Consider the following 15,092-nt stretch of genomic DNA (forward strand, 5'->3'; position numbering starts at 1 on the left):
TTGTATCTCTTTTTAGGAAAATTATGTTTCTCTAGTTGAAAACACAGAACTTTCTGTTATATTTTTTTGGTCAGACCACAGACTCTTTCATAATGAGATGTTATCATGTGCCTCAAGGCTATAATAGTTATTATTTATGAATTTAATAAATGAAATACTGTTTAGTTAAAAAAATAATACTGCTCACCTAGCAAAAGAGTCCAAAGTGGTCCATATTCCTTAATTGAGAGTGGGGGAAGGAGAGGAGAGGAGAGGAGAGGAGAGGAGAGGAGAGGAGAGGAGAGGAGAGGAGAGGAGAGGAGAGGAGAGGAGAGGAGAGGAGAGGAGAGGAGAGGAGAGGAGAGGAGAGGAACGAGATCCTCATGTAGCCCAGGGTGGCCTGGAACTTACTGTGTAGCTGACAATGATATTGATGACCCTTCTGCTTCTACCTTCCCTCAGCTAGGCTTACAGGCTTATGTTACCATGCCCTTCATATACAGTGCGAGGAATAAAACTTAGTCTCATTGATGACAGACCAGCACTATACCAGGTAAACTCCATCCTACACCCACCCTCTTGTTGATTCTTTAAGACTCTAACAAGCATATGACTTGCCTTCAAATGATGTTTCTTAATTTAACTCCACTATACTTCTTACAACCAGACTTTCAGGGCAACATTTGAGTTTTCTTTTTTATCAGCATTTCATGTTTTGTTTTGGTTTGGTTTGGTTTGTTCAGTTTTGTTTTTTTGGTTGTTGTTTTGTTTTGGCTTTTTTTTTTTCCTGTATTGTTAGGATTTCAGTGGAATGCAAGGAAAAATTACTTTGGACAAAGAAAAAATACTAATGTCACCATTGAGCCAGATGCAGCATTTTTGGCTTTCAGCTGAGATTCTATGAATCAATCAAGTTAGAAAACAAGTTATACAATTCTAGGAGAGATGCTTATTAATAGTTAAATACAAAATGGATAACATAGCTTATATCACCAGGTATATGCCAACTCTCCCTTTATCCACCTAAATTTTAATGGAATTGGGTCATAAGGCCTAAGGAAGTAGCCAGAAATTCCTTTTTCACAATATATAGAATCTGAGGGTTTCATTTTATAAGGTGTTTACACATACAACAATGATTGATGTGATATTGCCACCAAAGACTTCTATTTTGTAAGTGCATAAGAATTCACATTTGAAATATATTCATGAGAAAAATACATGAGATTCCTTATGTGTCCTGTGTATAAAAATGTACTATATTGTACTGATCTGCTGGCTGTGAAAGAAAAAGCCAATTTTCATGGCTCCTGTCAGTCACATGTGGTTTGGAAATGTTTATGCATTCCAGATGTACTCAGTGTAAACTGGAGAATCAGGTCCTATTTCCACTGGCTTGCATGCACGCATATAAAACTTGTTTTTCTCACAGTGCCACATGAAAATACATGAAGAACCAGCAGCAGGGATCACAATTAATTAGCTTCCTTCTTGAACTTTCACAGCTATGATGCAGAGGGCAATTCAGATCCTTCGTGTTTACAGAGGCTGAGACTTCTACTTTTCTTTGTTGTTTTCTTGTTCAGTTCTGCTCCATAAGCTACAGGCAATAGATATGAGCAGTGGGCTATCACATGTAAGTATGACTCAGTTTAATCCATGGAAGACTCTCCACAAACTGTTTGAGTGTATTAGATATGGTAGCTATTGAGCCAACAGAAGAAGAGGTCCCAGGGATGATGGATACTTGAGACATTTCCCAAGAGTCTTCCTAACAACTGCCATGCAACATAAATTTATACCTACTATGTGTCAGGTTCCCTGCTAGGCACTAACAAATACTTAGTAGGATTTCCACTACAGGAAGCCCAGAATTCAATGTGAATGAACATGCATTAAAGAAATCAATACCACACAGTGTGGTGGCCACTTTGGTACAACTGACCTAAGAAAAGAGTGAAGAAGCTTGACAGAGCTTCACAAGATGGTAGTCCTGATGATGCAGTTTGAAATGGCAAGGACTGGATGACAGTCAAAAGAGTAGGAACATTATGTGCACAGACTCATTGAGAACACATGATTCGAGGACGTGAAAGAAATGCTGTGTGGCTTAAGGCCAGACATAGAGGCAATATGGAAAATAGCTCGAAAATAATTGAGGTCTAGGTGATAATTATGAAATACTATGACATTTTAATAGTGTGCATTTAGTGTGAAGATCTGAAGGTATCTTCTAAGAAGGTATAAAAGCTATAGATGAATTAGCTAATGATAAAATTCCCAATATCTACACTGTCTCTCACTCTGTTCTGCTTTCTGACACTTAGCACAATATCCGGCATCTAGTTACTGATCAATTAACACAAGCCACAACCACTACATATAGTAGATGGTCTCTCAGATTTCCGCAGGGGTCTGTGTTTTTATATGAAATCATGGGTAGACTCATTGACTCTGACTATTGCATCAAACATTTCAGAAGTAGTCAACAGCCATTCCTACTATTATGTTATGAAAATGACTGGGGCTTCCCTCTTGGGAAATGTCTCAAGTATCCATCATCCCTGGGACCTCTTCTTCTGTTGGCTCAATAGCTACCATATCTAATACACTCAAACAGTTTGTGGAGAGTCTTCCATGGATTAAACTGAGTCATACTTACATGTGATAGCCCACTGCTCATATCTATTGCCTGTAGCTTATCTGAGGCTACCAGTTGTCACAGTGACAGACTTCAAAGTGAATTCCCCAACTTCCTTTGAATCACTTTGGTCAACAGCTCAATCACACCCTCCAAAGTGAGCCTAAGCCTATGACAGATCTCTGAGCTGCAACTAGACTTGTCACCCTCAGAAACCATGTCATATCAAGATGTTGAATCACTACATTTTGGTGTGGTTTGCTATAGATCAGTAGAAAACCAATATATTCTACTAGTATTATGTACGCTGCATCACTCTTAGGAAAGGTTTCTAATATACCTGGGATGGATGTGGTGGCACTCAGGTACATGATGGAACGTTGCTTACAACACTAGATTTTGTGATTAGGTTCTGGATCACCTAGCAAGTGGACTCACCTTGCTCTCTGAGGAAATGTTTCTGTTACTCTTTGGTTCCAATGATCTATTAGATCACTGAAAGTATCATTCTATCCTACCTGCAGCACAGATTGTTTAATTTAAAGTGTTCCCTACTTCCAAAACTAGGTTCAGGAATATTTTAAAGTATAACCCTTCTTCTAACTGCTGCTAAGAGTCCAGGGATCCTCATCTATCTAGATGATGACAATCATAAATGTATCTCTGAGAGGCACATGTAGCTGATCAATTTCTAATGTCCATATGTGGTCTTGTGATCATGTGATATGCCTTAGAAAGTAATTCTTAAATTTGATACATACACTGTCCAGGTGGGAACAAGTAAATAAATATAGATTGCTAAGAGAACACTGAGTTTTTGGCACAAAACTTTTGGCAGTTTAAATAACAATGTTGGTTTAAAGTCATTGACTTTATATGTGAAAAAGAGATTAAAACCTTGTAAAGATGTTACATATGCACAAAAACATTATACTCAACTAAGAAAAGAAGAAAATATATGAAAAGCCCAAATTAGACTTCTATATATTGTTTTTGCCTGGTTCTCAGGACTTTTTGATAGTTCTTAAATCATCCTTTCAGCTAGTGATTAAGTAACCACTGTATATCACTATGAGCATAAATAATAACAATACAGTGTAGTCACAAGGGCACTTGGAGAAAAGAGAGAAAAGCTAGCTTTGTACCTCTTTCCCTCATAATTTTGCTCTGGGATGCAGTTACTGGGGGCTGAAGAACTGGTCTGGGAGGATGTCCTTAGAGCCACTGCTGAGATGCCCACCAGTGGGGATGAAAAATTCAGCAGCATGGAGGAGGTATGTTGGGGGTAGACATTCACAGGATGGCTCACATTGATAACCAGTGGATTTTGTTGACACGACAGTCCATAGGTTCCTGAGGAGAAATAAGGTAAAGAATACTACTCTGAGCCATTCGCTTAGAACGTGGCAGCACCTGCTTACCCTCCCTATAGCTATGTGTCATATACAATACCACAAACACTTTCAGATGTCAATATCAAACCGACGCCTGAGCCTAGTGGAATAGGTGCTAGTGGTGTTAAAGAAATAATTCTCAACTCACCAAGAGAGTGGTTGCTTCCACTGGCATCAATCAGGTAAAGGGTCACTGTTGCCTGCTGATGCTCCCCAGGGTTCACGCCATCCGATGCCAAGAAAAGGAAAATTGCCACTGCAACCCCTGGCCTATTGAAACACACCTAGGAGTAAGCACACACAGTATGAACCACTGTTTCCCTAGACAAGCAAGGTATGTGCCTATCTTATCTCTATAATTCTAGAGTAGTTCTTTGAAAGTAAGAACTTTGTGCTTTGCAATGGAAAACACCACAGAGTAAGCACAGCGGGATCCAAGGTGACAGCAAGCATCAGGATGAGCTCCATGAGATGAAAGAACATCATCAGCACCTGTGGAGCATCCTTCCTCAAAACTGCTTAGTGCTGTTCCTTTATTCACTACAACTCGGTTTTGTTTGCTTATGTGTTTATTTGTTTGTTTGTTTGTTTGTTTGTTTTTGAGAAAACATCTTATGTAGACCAGACTGGGCTCAAATTCACTACTTACTGAAGCATGATCTCGAACTCCTGATTGTACTGCCTCTATCTTTCAAGTACTAGGAGTATAGGAAAAAATATCATGTCTGGCTTGGAGTTATCTTTTTAAATTTCTACAGAGGGTTTTAGCAGAGACAATCGTCATCTCTATATTAATCAGTCCCCTTCTACATTAAAGGGAGGGAGTAGACAAGATTACCAATAAGCCAGAACATAGGTAAACAAACTAATTCCTTCTGATCTATATGAAGATCAGACCATATATCGTAGTTATCCTCCCCCCTCTCTGCTTCCTATACCCTTTCTCATAACTTCTCCTTTACCAGGAAACTATGATGTGGGAGAGAAGCTTGGGTTTGAATAAGAATGGCCTCATAAGCTCTTACATTTGAATGCTTAGTCACCAGAGTGCCAGCCACATTCTCTGCCCCACTTTCCCATCCCTCCCTCCCCCTGGCCTGCCTACCTGCCCTCTCTCTACCTGGAGATCAGCTACTTCTCCAGCACCTTGCCTGCATGCCACCATGACCTGTACCATGAGGATAATGGACCAAACTTCTAAGACTCTAAGTAAGCTCCGAATTAAATGCTTTCTTTTACAACAGTTGCCTTGGTCATGGCATTACCTTACATCAATAAAGCAGTGACTAAGAAAGATGCTATTATAGAATCTGTTGCCTCTGAGGTTTAAAACTTGACAGACTTCTTGTGCAGTTTTCTTTGTGTCTCAAAGTTAGATTCCTGCCCCCTGCTTAAAAACAAGTCAAACTGAAGCAAGAAAAACTCCGAGGTGACAGACTGCAAGACTGTACAATAATAGCCTTTCACTTCTAATTTCTATTAAGAATTATACCTAAACTTTCCCTCTGCTATGTAGACATTCCATTCCTTTTATAATGAACTTACAAAGATTGTTGTGCACTTAAAAAAAAAGGGGGATATCTTTTAATTTTTGAGATCATATAATTACAATTCCTCCTTTTCTTTTCTCCCTCCAAACACTCTCATATACCCCTCCTGGCTATTTTTCAAATTCAAGGTCTCTCTTTTCTATTAATTGCATATATAAATCATCGCATATAGATTAATGATTTTATATATATATATATATATATATATATATATTCAGATTCTGTAATAGCACTTTTTCTTAGACACTCGTGTGTGTGTGTGTGTGTGTGTGTGTGTGTGTGTAACATGTTCAGTATGTATATTGTTACTTGTAAACATGTCTTCAGGGATGACCATTGTGGCTTTTTCTTGGCTTCTAAGCATGATGTAGTTCCGGTATAGAGCATTGCTCACCTAATTGGTAGAGACCTCCTCTGAAGTGGCTAAAAGAGTAAAACATGTTTTCCATTTTAACAAGAATTCTTTCTTGTCCACAGACTGGGATTTCCTGAGTCCTGGCAGCATGCTTATAGTGTTCATTTGAACTACTGGCTTAATTAGGGTTATTTTACGATTTTCAGTGGTTAGGGCAGCACAGCTCTCTCCCTTCGTCCTTTCCACCTTTGCGGGAAGGTCCAACCACACTCTTTACACAATGTCTCCCCCACTCTCTTTTCATTTCCCTTCTTTGAAGTAATAAATATTCCTTCATAACTTCAAAAACACCCAGACCCATAGGTTACAGCTTCTAAAATGAAGTCTTCTATCCATGAATGGCCAAGGGCTAGACATAAAACACATTCAAAGTCTAGCTCAAAGCTCTTGACCCCAGCAGCAAATGACATCAAAGCCTCCTGGGAACTCCCCATAGCCTCTTCCTTCCCATGTACCACAGTAGAGACCTGAGCCTGGGAGACAGCTCTTTTCCTGAGCCAGAATTAAGAGTCCAAAGAGAAGGCCTCAGTACTGAAGATCAAGCTGGCTGCAGTAAAACACAGGGCAGCTCAGTCTTCCACAAATGCCAAAGTAGGTAGCAGAGGTAGGATTTATGATAGGTGTGGGCTCTTCTGTCCTGAGGATCCACACCCAAACCTTCCAATGCACTTTGTGTCTCTTGACAACATAGACTTCTGGTTTGAATACCAAATTACTCTGGAACTTCTAGTCTGTTCTGTGTCAGTATCTCTGTGTTGTGATTTGTAGGGAGAGGTTAGAGCAGGACTCCCAGGCCACAGATCAAGCAGGAAAACCACAGGTGAGACTTATAAGTGGCACACTGTTAGGTTTACACAAAGTAGAGAAACAAGATTGGATGAGGTATGGTTGCTGAATCTTGTGTATTTCCTTTAATAGGAAAGATAGGCCAGTTTAATTTTCAAATAAAGTCTGAGTATAATCCTCAGCAGCAACTAGAAGCACAAAGAGCAAACATTTTATCTCAGAACTCTTTGCACCTCAGTAGCAGAGACCAGTCTGAATCTCCACATGTACTAATTACCAGTCTAGGTTTAGGTAAAGAGAAGTCAAGACTCACTTTTGAACAGAGGGAGAGAGGGAGAAACAATTTTGAAATTTGAAGACACTTTAACAAAAGAATTTGTCACAAAGAACATTGGAACAAAGAGAAAACAGAGCAAATAGACCATACAGCATATGTGCAGATAGATATGATAATGATATATAGTTAAGTAGATAAATAATACATAGATAAACAGATGGATGGGAGTGACAGGAAAGAGAGAAGAGATGGGTGGGTAGAGCATGACAGAGAGAAAGCTGAGACAGGCTTGTGACAGATATAGGCAGATATTCATGAGAGGGAAAGACAGACAAACAGACACACACACACACACACAGAGAGAGAGAGAGAGAGAGAGAGAGAGAGAGAGAGAGAGAGAGAAAATGTAGCTGCTTTTTATTCAGTGACTGTATATGTACTCCCAAGTTGGACCTCAATCTCTGACTGCTAAAGAGTAAGATTGGTACAGAATGTCTTTAATGCTGAGCTATTTGAGGTGTAGAATCCATCTCCAGATTGCCCGCTGGGCACGGATGCACTCCGTACTCAGGCCAAGTGATTCAACATTTAAGTCAGCCTTTGTGGTGTTCACTGGATCATAGACCCTGAAACTATGCCACAAACTTAAAAATAATCATATTTAAAATGCTTTTGGTTAATCCCTGGCTCTCTCCTACCCCCATTTCCTCTTTATCCCTCCATGGCACTTTTCCAGAGGGGAAAATGGATATCATAGGTCAGGAAAAACATGCTATTGGTACAGCATGAGGACATGTTTTGCTGGAGTCCTCATCAAACTCAGCAGGCTTTTATTCCTACAGGAGATGTTAAAGATTATATTCTTAGTACATCAAGATTTGATTGTTGTATTGGAAACAAGGGTTTACCCCAAGTAAAAGCTCTTTTAAATGACCATCAAAACTCAGAATAAAATTACTTTTAATTTTAACTAAATCCTGTGTGCTTTTGTAGGTGAAAAATTACCAAATGTTCATGACTTTGGGTGAGCCAATCTAATAATCTTGTCATCAAAAGTTTTGACAAGGAAGAGATTAACTCCAAATTACAAAGGCTCTTTTCATGATAGCTAATGGAGGAAGGGAGCTTATTTGATGACTAAACTCTACCCACTGAGTTTTCCAGATTGTCTCCAGATTTAGAATGCAACTCCAAATGAAGATAGGACTTTTGAGTCTAGTAGGCTTTCTTCTCACATCTCAGCTCCTGTTTATCTTGGTACTGATCGGAATCAAGACCATGTACTGCTTTTGTTGTCTACTGTAAAATAAAGTCTAGAGCCACTGTGAATGTGTATGCTGCTTTTTCTATAAGAATCACACCAACTTACCCTTATGTGTGATTGCTTTCAGGGCTTCATGGCTAGACTTTTAAAAATGTAGGCTTTGGCAAGTCAGTGAGAAAAGCTAGAACCTAGTCAAGGTGACCAGGTCACTTCCTTCTAGATCATTTCCTCAAGTTCATTATAGACAAGGCCAAGTCTATGAAGAGTCTGTTAGAAGAGTTCCTGAAACCTCAAGGGAGGAGCAGAAAGGGCCAGAACCACATCTGTATTAAGCACAGCTGTGATGTGTCTCCCACATCACCTCTTTCATGACTGTGGCACTCAGAACAAAATGAGCTCTCTCCAGAAATTGCCCTTTTGGTGACCTTCTCATACAGGCCCATGCTACTTTCTTGGTGTGTGATGCAGAGGGGGCAGGAAACCCATGTCAAGTAATATTTTCATAAAACTGAATAGTGGATTGAAGTTATTCTAAAGGGCCATCCCAGCTTTCAGAGAATTATGGTACTATTTTTGTACCACACCTACAGACTAACCCTAGTTATTTTACTCCCCTACACACTAACATCAACAATAGTAACCTTTATGCATGTAAATTTTTTTTCTCAGAGTCTGAACACCAGCGAATATTCCACCAAAGAGGGTGTTTGAAAATGAGGAAAAGTGTTACGGGATTCAGATAAAAACAGTCCTTATGGAATAGAGTTAGAGATGGTCCTCTCTTGGAAACCAAATGCAAAAGTGAGGGGACCTGAGAGAGTATTACCTAGCTGTACAAGTGTCCACTCTGCATTAGAAACAATGTCTCGGATGCTTAGAGAGCTTAAAGTATGTGAAGTTGCCCTGCTTGGGACAAGCAAATATTTCCATATAAAAGCAACCAAATTCTAGCTTAGTAACAATCAAATAGAAAGGAGAAGTAAAGTTTTGGCCCCTGGAAGGTGGGATTCCCTTTCAGTGTACTAGGTTAGCTTTAAAGGAACTGAAAATCTTAGTCATCTCTGTTCTCACATGACTCCTAAGGAATGCCGGAATCCACACATGTTAATGTCCCTAGCAACTGAAAGTTTTGTCCTCTGAAGACAATTACTTTTCATAAACTTCCATTATGCATAGAGAAGTAATCCCAATGTTCTTCAGAAAATTGTCTGTCCTATTAAGCAGAAAATCCTGTTAGCGAGTTTCTACTTGTTTCTAATTGTTGAATTGGAAGTAGACTGGAATCATAGCGAGCATCAACTATTTCACTCAATGCTGAGATAACAATACTTTGTAGCAGTGATTTTCAAAGTGCTACCTGTATGCAAACTGCAGAGGAACCTCACTAGAAATCGACTCCTCAGCTAGCAGAACTGAGATTCCACATTTTAAACAGGACTTATGGGTATAACCAGCATTCTTCATGGGATGAAGCTCTGAAGATAGCCATTGATGGCTCTGTCCTTACCCTTAAATGTTACTAGTTCAGGATGTTAAATCATCCATCCTATTTGCTCATCTGTCTCCTTGTAAAAGTTCACATGCAAGTGCAAAGTTGTAAAGAATCATGTAAATACCTCATTTAAAAGAACTTTCAAAAGAAACCTGATGCCCAGAGAGATGGCAAGTTCACATGAAGTTACTCGATGGGCTAAAACCAACAACAGAAGTAACAATATCGTTCATTGGAGTGCATGTGTTCTTCCAATTGCTAAGGCATCTACTAACTAATTGCTGTATTTCTAGGGTAAACTCAAAGTCAGATCACCAGTACATAGTCACACATAGGATCCCATGAACTTTACTCTAATTAAATATTCAAGTTGTAATCAGACTCAGTGCCTTTCATACATGTACTTTTTTTGTTCAGTAAAATTATGGAATGTGGACAGCTTCCGGGATGATTGAAAGAATTTCTAAATAAGTGATCAGTTTCTCACTAATTAAAATAATAACTGGAGAGTTATAAGATTTAGAAAAAAACAACCAACCAAGATATAAGATGTCTGCTTAACTTAAATATCTGATACACAATACTTTTGTTTTAGTATTGCCAAATAAAACATGAAAATATTGATTGCTGTTTATCTAAAACCTAAATTTCACAAAAGAGCTCTCTCTCGCTCGCTCTATCTATCTATATCTATATCTATATCTATATCTATATCTATATCTATATCTATATCTATATCTATATCTATATCTATATCTATATCTATATCTATCTATCTATATATCACTCTATCTATCGATATATATATATGTGTGTATATATATATATATATATATATATATATATATATATATATATATATATCCCAGCATTGGAAACATAGACATTCTTGACAAGGCTTGTCTGGGGTGACTTTTTCACAAATTATCAAAAAGCTCTGTTGTATTCTACAACTATATGCAAATTTTACTCGTCGGTAATTTAAAAGTAAAACTTTTCCAAACAGAAATCTAAATATGCCCTATAAGTGAAACAAAACAAAGAGAAAAATAGAACAAACAGTTGAGAACACAAACCATGAGAAGTATGAAAGGGTTGTGTAGCTGTTGTGTGCCTAGAGAGAGAGAACTAAGAACAATAGATAACTTTTGACAAACTCGTGCAGAATACAAATTCTTATTATGGACTGGCACATAATTCCTAAATGAATAAAAACTTGTCATTTAAAGGCTTACTAATAAAATATAGGGCCAAAGGGAGGAGAAAAAAGACACCCTCTATTAATATCCCAGCTGGCACAATAAAAAGTTGTTATGTTCTCAAAAATCAATGGTATAAACAAATACAATTATGTAAAAAAAAACCCTAAGATTTCAAAAACAAATCATAAAGTCTTACAAAATATGTGGAATCAAGTGATACCAGAGGTCTAGACATCAAGATCTATGGGACAAAATTAAAGTAGTAATTATAATAGAAAAATTACTCACCAACAAAAATAAATTTGCCAAGCATTTAGCTAGGAATTGGGAGATTAAAGAAAGAACATCAGATTCTGCAATGCTCATAAATCAGTGACTAACCCACCATCATTAGAAAGGCCTTAGATGGCAGCTAATGGGAGCAGATGCAGAGACTCACAGTTAAACATTAGGCAGAGAGAGAGAGCCCAAACTGGAAGTCTTCATTGGGTCCCTCTCCTTGGAGTGCAGATAACTCCATGGAGGAAGGGGAGGAAGAATTATAAGAGCCAGAAGGGGGAAATAAAAACAATCCCCCCCAAAAAACCCAAAACCAAAACACCATATTTGAGTTCACAGCCCACAGGCCCACAGAATCAACTAAGCGGGGCTCATAGGGGCTCAGAAAGTGAAGCGACAATCACGGAGCCTGCATGAGGCTATGGGTCTGTGCTAGATTCCCTGCCATGTTCTGGTTGTTTTGTAGTGTTTTTGTGGGACTCCTAACAGTGGGAATGGGGGTCTCTTTGACTCTTTTGCCTGCTCTTGGAACCCTTCTCCTCCTACTGGGTTGCTTCATCCAGTCTTTCTTGTTGTTGTTGTTGTTTTTGTTGTTGTTTTGTTTTGTTTTTGAGACAGGGTTTCTCTGTATAGCTCTGGCTACTCGGTAGACACGGCTGGCCTCGAACTGAATTCAGAAATCCACCTGCCTCTGCCTCCCGAGTTCTGGGATTAAAGGCGTGCACCACCACACCCGGCCATCCAGTCTTGATATAAGGTTTTGCACCTACTTTTATTGCAGGTTGTTATGCTGTGTTTGGTTGATATTCCTAGGAGACCTGAACTTTTCTGAAGGAAAATTAAAGAGCAATGGATCTTGGGAAGCAGGAAGGGAAAGACTAGCAGGAGTCGAGGGAGAGGGAAACTGTGATAAGAATTATTGGATAGAAAGAAGAGATGAAGAAAGAAGAGGAGAGGAGAGGAGAGGAGGGGAGGGGAGGAGAGGAGAGGAGAGGAGAGGAGAGGAGAGGAGAGGAGAGGAGAGGAGAGGAGAGGAGAGGAGAGGAGAGGGGAGGGGAGGGGAGGGGAGGGGAGGGGAGGGGAGGGGAGGGGAGGGGAGGGGAGGGGAGGGGAGGGGAGGGGAGGGGAGGGGAGGGGAGGGGAGGGGAGGGGAGGGGAGGGGAAGAGAAGAGAAGAGAAGAGAAGAGAAGAGAAGAGAAGAGAAGAGAAGAGAAGAGAAGAGAAGAGGAGAAAGGACATCAGTGCAAATCTAGAGAATCAAGACAAAAAAAACATGATAACAATAAAGGAATAAATTAATGAAGTAGAAAAAAAACCATAAAAGGGAAATGAATGAGACTGACTACCTCTCCTGAAGACATCAGTAGGGTAGACAAGTCTCACATGTAAAAGGAAACGTTGGAAACAGGTATCACTGAAGGTATGGTAAGAACGGCCAGGAAGGTAAGAGCAATGGAACTACATTATGAACAGGAATCAGTACTCCATCTAACCATGTAGAATGAAAATGTAATTTTTCAGAAACACCAAGTAATCCAAAGCTGGAAATGAAATCAAAACATAAGGCATATTTTTAAAACTGAAAAAATTTCAAATGACAATTAAAATTCCTTCCTCAAATAAGCCCTGAACTGAGTGGATTTTTTTAAAAGGCATATTTAGTTGAATTTTGAAGGAAAGTATAATCCTAGTTTACACAAGAGCTTTCATAAAAAGAAACAAAAATGTTGGAAAAAATACTACCACTTTTATGAGGAGTTAGCAAATTGAATCAAAAGGAAAAATATAAAGTATGTCAATAAACTCCAATAGTACACTCCAAATGCCATAGATAACCCATATCTAAGATCACTCCTCAAGGAAAAAGAGGTTTGGTAGCTCAAACATTGTCTACTTGATTCAAAACGATGATTCAAACTTTGTCTCTGTAACTCCTTCCATGGGTGTTTTGTTCCCAATTCTAAGAAGGGGCAAAGTATCCACACTTGGGTCTTCGTTCTTCTTGAGTTTCATGTGTTTCGCTAATTGTATCTTATATCTTGGGTATTCTAAGTTTGTACCCCCAGGAGCTCCTGTTTCTAGCTGCATATGTATCAGAAGATGGCCTAGTCGGCCATCGGTGGAAAGAGAGGCCCATTGGTCGTGCAAACTTTATATGCCTCAGTACAGGGGAATACCAGGGCCAAGAAGTGGGAGTGGGTGGGTGGGTGGATGGGTGGGGTAGGGTGTGGGGGACTTTTGGGATTGCATTGGAAATGTAAATGAAATAAATACCTAATTAAAAAATTAAAAAAAAAAGATTATTCAGAGAGACAGAATCACAAGGTTACATTTCTAAAATTACATTGAAATAAAATGTTCATGAATAATGAACTTCAATTTACAGCCAAATTTGTTTACGCAGTAAAATCCATAGCAATACAAGCTGTGAATTTTTTTTAATGAAAAGAAAGATGGGCCAATTAAGTGCAATAGAGACTTTGAAACAGACTCATACATTCCCTAGGAGCTGGTATGTAATGGGTGTCACACTAGAAAACCAGGCAAGAATGAACACTTCAGTGGCTGCTATTAGAGAAAATGGCATGCTGTATTCCTTTAAAGGTATTATGAATCTATATGCAAAAAAATCCAAGTCTGTGAAAGACAAGTCTAAAAGTCAGATCTAGAATCCTAACATAAGAAAATGGAAAATAAAGGACCCAAATATAGCTGTCTCTTGTGAGACAATGCCGGGGCCTAGCAAACACAGGAGTGGATGTTCACAGTCAGTTATTGGATGTATCACAGGGCTCCCAATGGAGAAGCTAGAGAAAGTACCCAAGGAGCTAAAGGGATCTGCAACCCTATTGTTGGAACAACATGATGTACTAACCAGAACCCCGGAGCTCTTGTCTCTAGCTGCATATGTATCGAAAGATGGCCTAGTCGGCCATCAATGGAAAGAGAGGCCCATTGGACTTGCAAACTTTATATGCCCCAATATAGGGGAATGCCAGGGCCAAAAGAATGGGAATGGGTGGGTAGGGAAGTGGGGGGCGCTATGGGGGACTTTTGGGATAGCATTGGAAATGTAATTGAGGAAAATATGTAATAAAAATATTAAAAATCAAAAAAAAAAGAAAATGGAAAATATCATTTCAACCATAGGGGGGCGATGAGTGAATTCATCTATACTTTGAATTAAGGAGAAAGAGAATGCTAAATGATCAGCAGTTATTGCACAAAGCGATGTTACACCTCACTATAGTAAGACAGTAAGACCAACCAACCAAACCAACAGACAAAGAACTAAAATCATTTTTAAAAGACCAAAACTCAAAAGATCAAAGATGGCTTTCTGATGAAAATTTGTAAACATTTTGAGCGGAATGGTGGTTGGTTGGTTGGTTGGTTGGTTGGTTGGCCTGGTTTGGTTTATTGAGATAGAATCTCCCTTAAGCCAACCTGAAACTTCACCAAGTTGTCCAGGCTGATCAGAAATATGACAATCCTCCTGTTTCTGCCTCCTGGCCTACATATTATTTAGTAATACTGTTTAATTGCAAAAAACCTGGAAACTATAAAGGTATCTTTTTGTTCCCTCTTAGTTTAGTATTAATAAGATAAAGATCCTAATTTGTATTATTTTTAATTACAAATATATTGAGACTTGCTTTATGCTATTCTAGTTTGGTGACTATACTATGTACAGTTTTTAGTAATTTGGTGTGTACCTATAAATATCAATTAGATAAAGATATTTGATAATCACTTTGAAATCTTATATATTTTTCCTGATTTGTTTTTACTTACTTATTGTATAAATTATCA

The 15,092-nt window shown here is 38.8% G+C and overlaps 1 protein-coding gene across 1 annotated transcript in view; it reads right to left on the bottom strand.

Moving 5' to 3' along the window:
- Pappa2 (pappalysin 2) overlaps positions 1–15,092 on the bottom strand; it is a 236,401-nt gene that overhangs the window by 97,926 nt on the left and 123,383 nt on the right. The window contains exons 12-13 of the mRNA XM_021175322.3: positions 4,163–4,298; positions 3,766–3,973 (exon numbers count right to left, since the gene is read on the bottom strand). Of these exons, the coding sequence (XP_021030981.1) occupies positions 3,766–3,973; positions 4,163–4,298 (344 nt within the window). The remainder of the gene's footprint in view (positions 1–3,765; positions 3,974–4,162; positions 4,299–15,092) is intronic.

The sequence above is a fragment of the Mus caroli genome, unplaced genomic scaffold, assembly GCF_978045245.1.
Source record: "Mus caroli unplaced genomic scaffold, Mus_caroli_1 scaffold_1, whole genome shotgun sequence".
Classification (NCBI taxonomy): Eukaryota; Metazoa; Chordata; class Mammalia; order Rodentia; family Muridae; genus Mus; species Mus caroli.